This window comes from Jaculus jaculus, chromosome 9 (assembly GCF_020740685.1).
Source record: "Jaculus jaculus isolate mJacJac1 chromosome 9, mJacJac1.mat.Y.cur, whole genome shotgun sequence".
In the NCBI taxonomy this organism is placed as follows: Eukaryota; Metazoa; Chordata; class Mammalia; order Rodentia; family Dipodidae; genus Jaculus; species Jaculus jaculus.
Genome location: NC_059110.1, coordinates 118,565,879 through 118,579,958, shown reverse-complemented (window position 1 = coordinate 118,579,958; position 14,080 = coordinate 118,565,879). Strand labels below are relative to the sequence as shown.

General features: G+C 43.9%; 1 protein-coding gene across 4 annotated transcripts in view; it reads left to right on the top strand.

Annotated features, from left to right (window-relative positions):
- Rptor (regulatory associated protein of MTOR complex 1) overlaps positions 1 to 14,080 on the top strand; it is a 351,571-nt gene that overhangs the window by 200,429 nt on the left and 137,062 nt on the right. For all 4 annotated transcript variants that reach the window (XM_045159731.1, XM_004655257.2, XR_006638996.1 and 1 more), the window contains exon 7: positions 12,749 to 12,808. In XM_045159731.1, the coding sequence (XP_045015666.1) occupies positions 12,749 to 12,808 (60 nt within the window). The remainder of the gene's footprint in view (positions 1 to 12,748; positions 12,809 to 14,080) is intronic.

Genomic DNA, 14,080 nt, shown 5'->3' with positions numbered 1-14,080 from the left:
AAATCAAAAAAAAAAAAAAAAACTTTTTTTTTTTTCAAAAAAAGAAAACTACGAGTGAGGATACAGGGAAGAAGAACTGTTACTTGTGACTAGGGAGGGAAGGCATGGAGAGTGAAAACTAGTGCAGCCACTGTGGATCCTCAAGAAACTACAATAGAACTGCCATATGGCATAACTGTCCCCTCAGGCATATACCCAAGGGCCTCTTAAGTTGGCATCCCACAGAAATATGTGCACACCCATGCTTATTGAAGAACTGTTCACAAAATCCAAGGTAAGAATCAAAGTAGATGCCTTTCAACAAATAAATGGATAAGGGCAATACATACGCACACACAGTGGAGCATTTTTCTCAGCCATGAAGAAGAACTTAATTATGTCATTTGCAAGGAAAGGGTAGAACTGGGATCATCATGTTAAGCCAGATAAGCCTGTTCAGAAAGACAAATTTCATGTTTTCTCTCGTATGTAGAATATAGGTTTTAAATGTGTGTATAGAGCCTGAAAGTAAGAGGAGGCGCTTTGGGGAAAAGGGGACAAGAGAGGGGGTCAGGACTGGCACCTGCAATGCACAGTAAGCATGTATGAAGAGCCCATGGATGCAGCCATCACTTTGTACACTAAGTAAAACTTGGTGGCTGAGGGTGGGATGCCCAGGAAGCTTCTGGATAGGGAGCACCTACAGGTGCTGAAGACCAAAAGTGCAAGGAGGAATCACAGTTCTTACTGCCCCTTGTCCTGGGCATCACAGACATCAGAAAAGGGCTTCCCTGAGTTCTAGCTCTGCATTGTGCAAGCTTATTGATTCTGAGGAGGAGAATGGAAGGAAGCCCCTGACTGACAGCCAGAGGCACAGATGGCCTTGATTTGCAACTGGCACCTAGTGTGAACAGAGCCACCTCAGGACACCCTGTGGTATCCGGATAGTCAATAAGCAGGTTCTTAAAAGATGGTGCCACAAAACTGGTAGAAATGAACAGGGTGGGATCAAAGGGAAGGCATGATGCTGGCTGGAGATGGGGAAGCATGCCAGTAATATGCCTTGAACTTGAAGGACATCTGCTAGATCAGGGCCTGTAACATCGAAGTGCACAAGACCCAAGGTGCTGGTGCCCCTGAAAATGGCCCAAACGAGAAAGCACATGAACATAGCCCAAGACCTTCCACTTGCTGATGGTAAGGCCAGAGGACAATGTAATGCCCCTCACAGTGCCAAAGCAGTGCTGAAGGGACATCCTAGCCACATTGGCACCCTGTGGCTTCTGTGCCAGGCCCACCTGTTTTCAGTATGCATAGAATGCTCACACTGCAGAGCCAGCGAGTCATTCCCATATTACTTTTATTCCAGGATGAGTCCAGGAGAGCAAGCTTGGGGTGAGAGAGCTGTGGGAGAGCTCTGGCTCCAGAAGGAGGTGGCAGAGCAGGGAAGCACCTGTGAGGCTTGGGCATCTGGCGTCCCCTCAGTGAAGCAACAGGAAAGGGCCCTTTGAGGAACAAGTCATGCTGAGGTGGTAAGCAGTCACAAAGGTGGAGAGAGAGCACCAGCAAAGAAGCAAGAGCTTCGTGATATCCAGTAATGGAGTTGTAACATTTAGACTTTTTTAAAACCTCGTGTCAGTAGAATGGGTACTGTAGGAAATGGAAAATAATGAAAAATAAATAATGAGATACCAACAATAAAACTGCAAGGATCCATGTGGATAATTATTCTTGAAAGAGAACAGTGGTAGCAAAACAGCCTTTAAATACATTCCATTTTTCTACATGTGTAACTCTTGCATCTTTTAAAACTTATGATAACTAGAATGCCAATCCCAATACATTCAGCACACGTGTGTATTCTGTCCTCAGCACCATGTGCCCAGCCAAGCGTTAGTCATTAAACCTGAGCAAGTGAGAACCATGCCAGAGTCACACATGATTTCCTGTCCAGCCATCTGTTAATACAGGTCATCTCAACAGGTCAAAGGATAAAAGGTATCTCATAAAAACACAAATGAAGTCCTTACCTACTTGGTGCCCTCAGGCTCCAGTGCCCCCATAACCCAAGGGATACCCTGTCCTGAGGACTGACTCATTCCTGCACAGGCTGCTCTGAAGTGCTAGTCCATGTGGCAGTTGGCTGAGAAGGTGAAGTGGAAGGCCTGCCTGCTACTAAGAAAGGCAGGTTTCATCATCGGTGTGTGAGCTGCATTCAGCCTTGCGAAGAACAGTGCTAAACATCCACTGAGCGGCCATAAGCCATAACTAGAGAAGGAGTGCATGCAGATCGATGCCATGAAATAGTGCTGCCTTGGCAGAGCCTTGGGGCGGGGGTTGCTAGGGGTTCACAGGACATATGGGACTTTTAGGTTTGGGCAGTGTCCTGTTCTCTGATCGGGAAGGGTTGCATGGACTTTACTTCATTATTCCTTAAGCCAACCCTATGACTAACAGGCTAATCACACACACACAGCACCATTTCTAGTGCAGAAAAGGAAATGGGCTGGAGAGATGGTTTAATGCTTAAGTGCTTGCCCAAGAAGCCTAAGGACCCATGTTCAATTCCCTAGATCCCGCATAAGCCAGACACACAAGGTTGCACACACGTCTGGTGTTTGATTGCAGTGATTCAAGGCCCTGGAGTGCCAATATTCTCTCTCTCTCTCGTTAAAAAGAGGGGTCCTAGAGAGATGGCTTAGTGGTTAAGGTACTTACTTGCAAAGCCAAAGGAGACTGGTTCAATTCCCCAGGACCAATATAAGCCAGATGTACAAGGGGCGCACACATCTAGAGTTCATTTGCAATGGTCCTTAAGCCTTATTGGGTCTGTGAGCAGTCTGGTTTAGTGTTGAGTTCTCTGTAGCCTCTGAGTTTCTGATTCAGTGTGCTTTGATCAACCACAGTGCCTGTTGCCTTTTCCTGGAGCGGGTTGTCAGGCTAGTATTGGAAACAATACTTGGGTCACTGCTTTCTCTGCAATTTCTTTTGGGCCTCAGCAGATGTGGTAGAGGTGGCACGTCTTATGGTAGGCAGTCGGCTGGCTGTCTCTTCCTCTTGTGTTGATGGATCTTGAATCTCTTTAGTTTTCTCTGCCATAGACCCTCATGGTTTGGGAGAATGAGGGAGAAGGGATTATTTTTTGGAATCTTGTATATATGCTCCCCTGTTGTTTTGGGCATGTCTACTATTCCACCATTTTAACCAGAAGTCTCTGTTCTCATTTTTGAAATGGGTTTCACTATGTTTGCCTGGGCTGGTCCAAAACTCTTGGGATTGGGCCATCTTCCTGCCTCAGCCTCCCAAATAGCTGGAACTAAAGGGGCACACCACTTTTTACAACCACCATATTTGTAAACATGACTGGAGTGTTCCTAATTTACAGATGTTCTCTTTATGGATAACTCCTCTCAACATAACTAAGAACCCAGTTCCTGTGAAGTACATACAACAGCTGCTGAGAAGTGAGCACTAAAGTCGTGTCTGCTGGTGGTTTTGACAGTCTGTCACGCTCAGTCTGTATCTGAGGCTGGTTTGGGGTGTGTGGCGATCGTCCTGCCTCAGGCTCCCAGTGCTGTGTTTCCAAGTGAGAGCTATAAGCTCGGCATGTTTTGCTCTTTATTGTAACTATTTCCACAGTTTTATGGCTCATTTAGGCCATTGTTACACCTACTCATGCCTAATTTTTGGCCTTTCATTGTCCAGTTACTCTGTTGAGAAGGTAGAGAGAAGCAGTCAGTAGGGGTTTTGCTGCAGAGAACTGATAGTAGTGGCCGAGGGAAGCCTGGGTTTCAGTGGCTTATTGATGCAGTAACCATTCCCTCAATATTTTATTTTATTTTATTTTTTTTAATTTTTATTAACATTTTCCATGATTATAAAATATATCCCATGGTAATTCCCTCCCTCCCCACCCCCACACTTTCCCGTTTGAAATTCCATTCTCCATCATATTACCTCCCCATTATATTCATTGTAGTTGCATATATACAATACCAACCTATTTAGTACCCTCCTCCCTTCCTTTCTCCACCCTTTATGTCTCCTTTTCAACTTACTGGCCTCTGCTACTAAGTATTTTCATTCTCACGCAGAAGCCCAGTCATCTGTAGCTAGGATCCACATATGAGAGAGAACATGTGGCGCTTGGCTTTCTGGGCCTGGGTTACCTGACTTAGTATAATACTTTCCAGGTCCATCCATTTTTCTGCAAATTTCATAACTTCATTTTTCTTTACCGCTGAGTAGAACTCCATTGTATAAATGTACCACATCTTCATTATCCACTCATCTGTTGAGGGACATCTAGGCTGGTTCCATTTCCCAGCTATTATAAATTGAGCAGCAATAAACATGGTTGAGCATGTACTTCTAAGGAAATGAGATGAGTCCTTTGGATATATGCCTAGGAGCGCTATAGCTGGATCATAAGGTAGATCAATCTCTAGCTGCTTTAGGAACTTCCACACTGTTTTCCACAATGGCTGGACCAGATTGCATTCCCACCAGCAATGCAGAAGGGTTCCTTTTTTTCCACATCCCCGCCAACATTTATGATCATTTGTTTTCATGATGGTGGCCAATCTGACAGGAGTGAGATGGAATCTCAATGTAGTTTTAATCTGCATTTCCCTGATGACTAGTGACGTAGAACATTTTTTTAGATGCTTATATGCCATTCGTATTTCTTACTTTGAGAACTCTCTATTTAGCTCCATAGCCCATTTTTTGATTGGCTTGTTTGATTCCTTATTATTTAACTTTTTGAGTTCTTTGTATATCCTAGATATTAATCCTCTATCAGATATATAGCTGGCGAAGATTTTTTCCCATTTTGTAGGTTGCCTCTTTGCTTTTTTCACTGTGTCCTTTGCGGTGCAAAATCTTTGTAATTTCATTAGGTCCCAGTGGTTAATCTGTGGTTTTATTGCCTGAGCAATTGGGGTTGTATTCAGAAAGTCTTTGCCAAGACCAATATGTTGAAGGGTTTCCCCTACTTTTTCCTCTAGCAGTTTCAAAGTTTCCGGTCTGATGTTAAGGTCTTTAATCCATTTGTACTTAATTCTTGTGCATGGCGAGAGAGAAGAATCTATTTTCATCCTTCTGCGGATATTTATCCAGTTTTCAAAACACCATTTGCTGAAGAGGCTGTCTCTTCTCCAATGAGTATTTTTGGCATTTTTATCGAATATCTAGCTACTTGGGCTTACATCTGGGTCCTCTATTCTGTTCCACTGATCTACATGTCTGTTTTTGTGCCAGTACCATGCTGTTTTGTTACTCTGGCTCTGTAGTATAGGTTAAAATCAGGTATGGTGATACCACCAGCCTCTTTTTTGTTGCTCAGTATTATTTTAGATATTCAAGGTTTTTTGTGATTCCAAATGAATTTTTGGATTGTTTTTTCTATTTCCATGAAGAAAGCCTTTGGAATTTTGATAGGGATTGCATTAAATGTGTAGATTGCTTTAGGTAAGATTGCCATTTTCATGATATTGATTCTTCCAATCCAGGAACAAGGGATGTTTCTCCACTTTCTAGTGTCTTCTGCAATTTCTCGCTTGAGTGTTTTAACGTTCTCATTGTATAGATTCTTTACTTCCTTGGTTAGGTTTATTCCAAGGTATTTTATTTTTTTTGATGCAATTTTGAATGGGAGTGATTCTCTGATTTCATCCTCTGTGTGTTTGTTGTTAGCATATATGAAGGCTATTGATTTCTGTGTATTTATTTTGTATCCTGCTACATTGCTGTAGGTTTTGATCAGCTCTAACAGCTTGCTAGTAGAGTCTTTAGGGTCCTTTATGTATAGAATCATGTCATCTGCAAATAATGATAACTTGATTTCTTCCTTTCCAATTTGTATCCCTTTTATGTGTGTCTCTTGCCTTATTGCTATGGCTAAGACTTCCAAAACTATATTAAATAGAAGTGGGGACAGTGGACACCCTTGTCTTGTTCCTGATTTTAGTGGAAAAGCTTCCAGTTTTTCCCCATTTAGTAATATGTTGGCTGTAGGCTTGTCATAAATAGCCTTTATTATATTGAGATATGTTCCTTCTATTCCCAGTCTCTGTAGGACTTTTATCATGAAGGGATGTTGGATTTTGTCAAATGCTTTCTCTGCATCTAATGAGATGATCATGTGATTTTTGTCCTTCAACCCGTTTATGTAATGTATTACATTTATAGATTTGCGTATATTGAACCATCCCTGCATCTCTGGGATAAGGCCTACTTGGTCAGGGTGAATGATCTTTTTGATATACTCTTGTATTCTGTTTGCCAATATTTTGTTGAGAATTTTTGCATCTATGTTCATGAGGGAGATTGGTCTGTAATTTTCTTTTTTTGTTCTATCTTTGCCTGGTTTTGGTATCAGGGTGATGCTGGCCTCATAGAAGGAGTTTGGTAGGATTCCTTCTTTTTCTATTTCCTGGAAAAGCTTAAGAAGCAATGGTGTTAGCTCTTCCTTAAAAGTCTGGTAAAATTCAGCAGTGAATCCATCCGGGCCTGGGCTTTTTTTAGTTGGGAGATTATTGATAACTGCTCGGATCTCCATGTTTGTTATAGGTCTATTTAAGTGATTAATCTCATTTTGATTTAATTTAGGTAGGTCATATAGATCAAGGAAATCATCCATTTCTTTCAGATTTTCATACTTTGTGGAGTGTATGCTTTTATACTATGTCCCTATAATTTTTTGAATTTCTCTGGAATCTGTTGTGATGTTACCTTGTTCATCTCTGATTTTATTAATTTGTGTCTCTTCTCTCTTTCTTTTGGTCAGATTTGCTAAGGGTTTATCAATCTTGTTTATCCTTTCAAAGAACCAATTCTTTGTTTCATTAATTCTTTGGATTGTTCTTTTTGTTTCTATTTCATTAATTTCTGCCCTAATCTTTATTATTTCTTCCCATCTAATAATTTTTGGTTTGCCTTGTTCTTCTTTTTCCAAGGCTTTAAGGCGAAGCATTAGGTCATTTACTTGCGACCTTTCTAATTTCTTAATATAGGCACTTAAGGCTATAAATTTACCTCTTAGAACTGCCTTCATTGTGTCCCAGAGATTTTGGTATGTTGTGTTCTCATTATCATTTGACTCTATAAATTTTTTGATTTCCTTTTTGATTTCTTCATTGACCCACTCATCATTTAGTAGTGTATTGTTTAGTTTCCATGATTTTGTGTATGCTTTATAGCCTTTCTTGCTACCGATTTGTAGTTTAATTCCATTGTGGTCAGATAGAATGCAAGGAATTATTTCAATTTTCCTGAATTTGTTAAGATTTGCTTTGTGTCCTAATATATGGTCTATCTTAGAGAATGTTCCATGTGCTGCTGAAAAGAATGTATGTTCTGCAGCCTTTGGATGAAATGTCCTGTATATATCTGTTAGGTCCATTCCTTCTATGACCTCATTTAGTCCAGATGCCTCTCTGTTTATTCTTTCCCTGGATGACCTGTCAATTGATGAGAGTGGGGTGTTAAAGTCACCCACCACCACTGTGTTTGGTGTTATCTGTGACCTTAGTTCTAATAGTGTTTGTTTGACGAATTTGGGAGCCCCCATGTTAGGTGCATATATGTTTAGGATTGTAATGTCCTCCTGTTGGAGTGTGCCCTTAATCAATATAAAGTGACCTTCCTCATCTTTCTTGACTAACATCGGACTAAAGTCTACCCTGTCTGATATTAGGATAGCAACCCCTGCTTGTTTTCTAGGCCCATTTGCTTGAAACACCGTCTTCCAACCTTTCACCCTAAGATAATGTCTATCCTTTGAAGAAAGGTGAGTTTCTTGGAGACAACAAATTGTAGGATCCTGCTTTTTAACCCAGTCTGCAAATCTATGTCTTTTCGTTGGGGCATTGAGACCGTTGATATTAAGAGATATTATTGAAAGGTGTGTATTTATGTTTGCCATTTTTGTGTGTGTGTGTGTGTTACTGGTTCTACCTGTGCTCTCTTCTGTTAACTGGTATTTGAGTATAGCTTGTTTTTTCTAGGTTCCTTCTATGTGTGCTTTTCCTTTTGTTCAGCATGGAGGATTCTATCAAGTATTTTCTGTAGAGCTGGTTTTGTCTTCAAATACTCCTTTAACCTGCTTTTGTCATGGAATGTCTTTATTTCTCCATCTATTTGAATGGATAACTTTGCAGGATAAAGTAACCTTGGTTGACAGTTGTTATCTTTCAGAACTTGGAATATATCACTCCAAGCCCTTCTGGCTTTAAAAGTTTGTGTTGAATAATCTGCTGTAATCCTGATGGGCTTGCTTTTGTAGGTAACTTGATTTTTCTCTCTAACTGCTTTCAATATTTTTTCTTTGGTTTGTGTGTTTGGAAGTTTGATTATAATATGGCGAGCAGAGGTTCTTTCTGGGTTTTGTCTGGCTGGGGTTCTAAAGGCTTCCTGTAACTGTATTGGCACCTCTTTCCCAATTTTGGGGAAATTTTCCTCTATGATTTTGTTGAAGATGCCTACTATGCCTCTGGAGTGGAGTTCTTCTCCTTCTACTATGCCCTGAATTCTTATATTGGATCTTTTCATAGTGTCCCGAATATCTTGAAATTCCCACTCATGCTTTTCTATAAGTTTGTCTTTCTCTTTGTTGGACTGCATTAGGTCTGCCACCTGGTCTTCTAGCTTAGATATTCTGTCCTCTCCCTCATCCATCCTACTGGTGAGATTTTCTACAGAGTTTTTTATTTCATTAACTGTGTTCTTCATTGCTAGTAATTCTGACTGGTTTTTCTTTATTATTTCTATTTCCCTATTTATGTCTTGTATTGCCTTCTTTATTTCATTAAATTGGTGTCCTGCCTCTTCTTTGATTCCTTTGATTTCCTCTTTGATTTCCTCTTTGATTTCTTCTTTGATTGTTTTCATGTGTTCTTTGACCTCTTTGAACATATTTATAATTATTCTTTTGAACTCTTTCTCAGGCATTTCCTCTAACTCTTTCTCACTGGAGTACATTTCTGATGCATTAATACTTTTAGGTGGATTTATATCGTCTTGCTTTTTAGTGTTTCTTGTGTTATAATGTATATATTTTTGCATCTTGGATTAAGTTAATGCTTGGATTTTCTAGCTAGCTGTGTATTCTTAGCTGTATCAATTGATTTGATGTAATATATTTTCAGGGTAGGACCTTAAGGTATTAGGTGTGGCTCTTAAGACTCTCAGAGTATCTACAAAGATGTTCTTAGGGGTTGAGTTTCCCTGCTATAGGAGTATTCAAGCAGGCTGAGTGGAATAAAATACAGGTAGATTCTAAAATTTAACTAAACACTGTACACATTCAATCAAAAACAGCCCCGAGTATGTATGCAAGAGTAGTTATTATAATGACCAGATCCTCTATCAACAAAGAGGTTTAGATTTCTTGTCTGTTGAGTGATCCAAGTCAGCTTGTGACCAAGTGAGACCCTTCCCTGGTGCAATCCCAGTTACCTTGGGTGATTTTGGTCTCAGTCAAGTTGCTGCCTGGGTCGTCGGGCTGCTGTTCTGATTTCTGGAGCTGGGCACTTGCTTTTCCTACGGGGCAAACCAAGCCGCTGCTGCTGCCTCTGCTGCTGCCGTAGCTGCCACCACCAGAGCCACCACCGCTGCTGAAGCTGCCGCTGCCGTGTCCACCGCCGCTGCTCCCCCCAAAGCCGCTGCTGCGGGATCTGCCGCCGCTGCCGCTCCTGGGTCCACTGCTGCTGGGGCCGCTGGTACCGGTGCTGGAGCCGCTGAAGTTGCTGCCGAACTCTGCTCCTGCTTGGGTCCCGCTGTCAGCCCAAGTTGGCGTGGCCGGGTCCCGGGCCGCTGCTGTGTTCGCTGGAGCTGGGTTCAGGCGTTGGGGGAGGGGAGGGAGCTGCGGCTGCTCTGGATCTCTCGCTGCTCCACGCGTTCTTCTACCTCGCGGTCTGCTCCTCCGCTGCTCGCTGCCGCTCTCCCCTCACGTTTCCCGAGTTGCGGAGAGCGCGGTGTAAGGGGAAAATCCCGCACCTGGCTTTTCCTGCGGCTCGAGCCAAGAGTCTGGCGGCTTTCTGCTGCGCCGCGGCTGCGGCGGTTGGCCGAGCTGCCGGAGCCGCTTTTCCCGCCTGTGCAGGCTCTGGATGTTCTATAACTCTTCTACTTCTCCGCTGCCGCCTCAATTTCCTATACACCTCACTTTTTAGTAAAAGTGTGTATTTTGCTGAGTTTTTTTGGTCTTTTTCCCCCCTAGGCAGCTTTGGCGTGGTACCTACGCCGCCATCTTAACCGGAAGCTCCCTCAATATTTTAAAGTGAGATGTTCTTGTTTTTATTCTCTATTTTCACTGTTACAAAAATGCTTATCTCCCAATCCGTATTCAGAATTTTTTTTTATAACTTTAAAGTGTCTCCTCTGCCAATTCTAAAATCTGTTTGCATTGATTGTTTTTCCTCTTGGCTTAGATAGTATACTGCCTGTTTCAGACAGACTAGCTTTTATTGTCTTCTTCTGAGCAGTGTGTAACCCAGTTTCTTCAAGAGATTATACAGAACTTGCAGAGGTTTAATTGTGGAACTGGTCTCTTTGGCTTTGTTCCACAGTGTCACTCATAGTCCTGAAATGCAGTTCATGACTAAAGTATGCTCCCTTTGGGTGTACACAGAAAGCCCCAGTGTCTTACCAGTCCCCTCTTTTGCGAGCCGTGACCTTGCTGTCAGCCTTCTCAGTGACTAGAGATGCTGAAATCACCCAGTACTCTCCACCTGGCACCACCTCAAGGATCGCAGGAGCCATGTCCTGTGTGTAGCTCAGGAGTCAGCCGTGGGCTGGGGAAGCTTGTAGGCAGATTTTGCTCCCTCCCTTCTAAGATTATTTTTAGCAGTTTCCTGACAGCCTTGAGCGCTGACCTCTGATCCTCTGAGCACTGCCCGCTGTGCTGTGTGAGTGATGGAGCCCAACAGGTGACTCAGCCTCAGTGGCTGTCCTTGACTCATGGTTATAGCCTCTCCACTTTGTGCCTACATTTGTTTGCTCTTTGGTATTTTCAAGTGGTTTTTTATATTTTGCCCAGAGTTTATTATTGCTATTGGCAAAAGAATTAGTCTGATACAAATGATTCTGTCATTACTGGACTCCAGAAATCCCAGTCAATAAGTCATTGTGGATGAAAGGACATCAGGAGTGTGGTTTGCATAGGACTCAGATCTGAAAATGCATCTCCCGGAGTTAGAGTCCCTCCACCAGGAGATCTTGACTTAGGCAGAGCCACTATGGGAGCTCCACACATCCCTGCTGGCTCTGATGCTGCAGGGTATCTGGAACAGACTGAGAGCGAGCTCTAAAGGCCAGCTGAAGGTGCTGCTCAGAATGGAACTACGCACTTGTCTGTGCAGGGTTTAGACCCCTCGTGCACTTTACATGGGAGGAAGAGGGAGATGGCCCTCAGGTTTATTCCTTTTGCTCCCTGAGCAGTACAGCATTGGCTGCTACAGCCCCAGCCAGTCAGACTTTCCTTCTGCTGCCTGGACTGTGCCTTGCTTCGTGAAGCTGAGAACATGGCTGAGCAACTGTGTTCACCTGGAGGTGGAGGGCGGCAGAGGGAGGAGCTGTATTGCCTGCACAACCATGTCTTGTCTTTCTGGTTCTGGACATTTCTGTTTCCTTTTGTTTCTCAAGGCCTGGTGTCACACTGCTATCTGTCCTCTCCCAGCCCACCCACCTTAGAAAGGGCTTATTTCCATTTCCCTTCTATACCTCTGTACAGGTCCCCTTTCTGAATGCAGTGTCCCCCAGTGATAGGTGGATGTACAGTTTGTAACTGTCCTGGTGAGCCCATTACAAGTTCAGGACGAAGTAGAATACTCACGTAACTGCCGAGAGCCCCAGCTTAGCCCATGCTGATGGGGTGTCTTTGGCCTCCCCTGGTGATAGGAGCCGTGGCCCACTGCTCTGCCCAGCATCACCGGAGACTGCTGACCCGTGCCTCAGTGGGCCAGGAAGAGATGGGAAGGCACACGTGTTGCTGTCATCATTGCAAACTGAGACGCTGCTAGCTGGCTGACATAGTTTGGGGAGGTTCTGTAGTCGCTGTGTACTTGATGCTATCTGAGGGGAGCTGCTTGTTCTCGGTTCTGAACATAGACAAATCAGTCAATTTATATTTTTCCCACTAAAAACAGTAAGCTGCCCCTTTACTGGACCTTGCCATTGGTTCCAGCCTGCTAGATGCCAATAGCCTGACAAGCAAAAAGAAAGATGACTTCCTGCCTTCTGTCAGCCTGGCAAATCAGATGCAACCATGACACTTCCTCTCCTGCTCTTGAGGCTGGATTTGTGGGTGGATGCGGAGCCTCTCAGCTGTGACTCCCATGACTGTGATGATTAAAGTGATACAATTGAGTTTGTGTCCCTTGGTCTTCTTGCCATGTCATTGTGTGCCTTGAAGGCATGCGCCCACTCCCCACACTCCCCAGCTCGCTTTCATAAGAAGGGAGGAAAGAAAACTCCAGTCCGCCCCAGCAGTATTTAGCATGGAGACCTGGCTCTAGGTTGCTTCTCGGTGCTCCTGTCCAGAGACCCGGCTCCTGACTATGCAGCTTCTTTCTTTTCCACGAAGACTCCTGGGCAGCTTGGTCTTGCCTTTGACAGCTGCCAGTGAGGTTTGTCAGGGCTTGAGACTGTTCATGTTTGTCTTTGTGGACACCTTGACTTCCCACCTCGAGTTTCCACTCTTGCTCCCAGGAGCCCTGTTTTTGTGCTTAGTGTCCACTTGTCCCACTCATGTTCTCTCCTCTCTCCGCAGGTTTTGCATGCAGAAGTGTGTTAGTCTGGTACCTGGAGTCACACTGGATTTGATAGAAAAGTAAGTAAGATTTTGAAGCCCTGGTGGCTTTCTGGATCTGACGGTTCTCTTTTCCCATTCCTGGTTCTCAGAAGTGCCTTCTATCAGCGTCTTCAGGATGTTCCCGTTTCATGTGGCTCTGTCCTTTTGTTCTCTGATTAAGGCTCTGTTTGTAGTGGTCACACTGGTGCTTAGTGTAGGAGGGAACTAACACAGGGCCATATTAAAAGGGAAATGATGAAAAGGGAGATTCTTTTGAATGTTTAAAAATACTGTAGACTGAGCCAACGCAGAGCACGGTGCTATCCGCCCAGACCATCTCTACTTCCCTGGCTGAAACAGCCATCATAACTTCACTCTGACCTCATCCCTATAAATTTGAACTTGCCCTTTACTGTTTAACTTTTGGCCCCAGACATTTTACTGTCTAAGACAGACAGACCCATTGCTGGAGCCGAGCCAAGGATGCCACATGAGATGCCTGCCTTCATCTCTTGCCCAAGTCCTGGCAGGCTCACTGAGCAGCGTGACCTGCGCTCCGGTTCTGAAGAAGCATCCATGAGGTTAAAGGCCATCTGCATTGTGGGTCCTCTCAACTCACCCTGCCTCAGCACTGAAGAGAAGTTGGAGGGTTTTGCGAAGCTTTGTGCTCTGAACCCCACATCTTACAGAGTCACCTGCCAGATGGTCCTTTTCCAAGTTGTGATGTACAAACATGTATGTGTAAATAGCCAAGGCCCACATGCATAAAAGGAGGAGGGAAATAAGGCCACTTAGAACATCCTCCCTATGAGGATTGGGGTGACGGCTCAGGGGTTAAAGGTGCTCCCCAGTACCCTCATAAGGCCAGATGCACGAAATGGTGCATGTACAGTTCGTTCTGGAGTGCCCGTATTCCTTCTCTCTCCCCTCCTAAGTGAATGTAGGAAAAACTCCCGCCCCAGGAGCACCTCCCTTGTACTTGCGGAGAATGCTCAAGAGTGTTATGTCAAGACCATCGGCCGTGGCACCTTTCTGTGGTGGCATGCTCATGGTGTGGCCTCTGGGAAGGTGCAGGGCTATGCTCCACACCATTGGTAAGTAAGAATACGTGATTTCCAGATGTGGCAAATTCCAAGAGTCTGAAAGCACACTGAACAGCACGTGATGAGACTCGTGTGCACTTAGTGTGTACGTCAGCAGCAGAGCAAATGCTTAGCATGTACAAGGCCCTAGTGTGATCCTATGCACTGCATAGCAAAGGGAAACTTGAAAAGGAGGGGGAGAACAGCACTGTGTACTCTTAACTTTTCT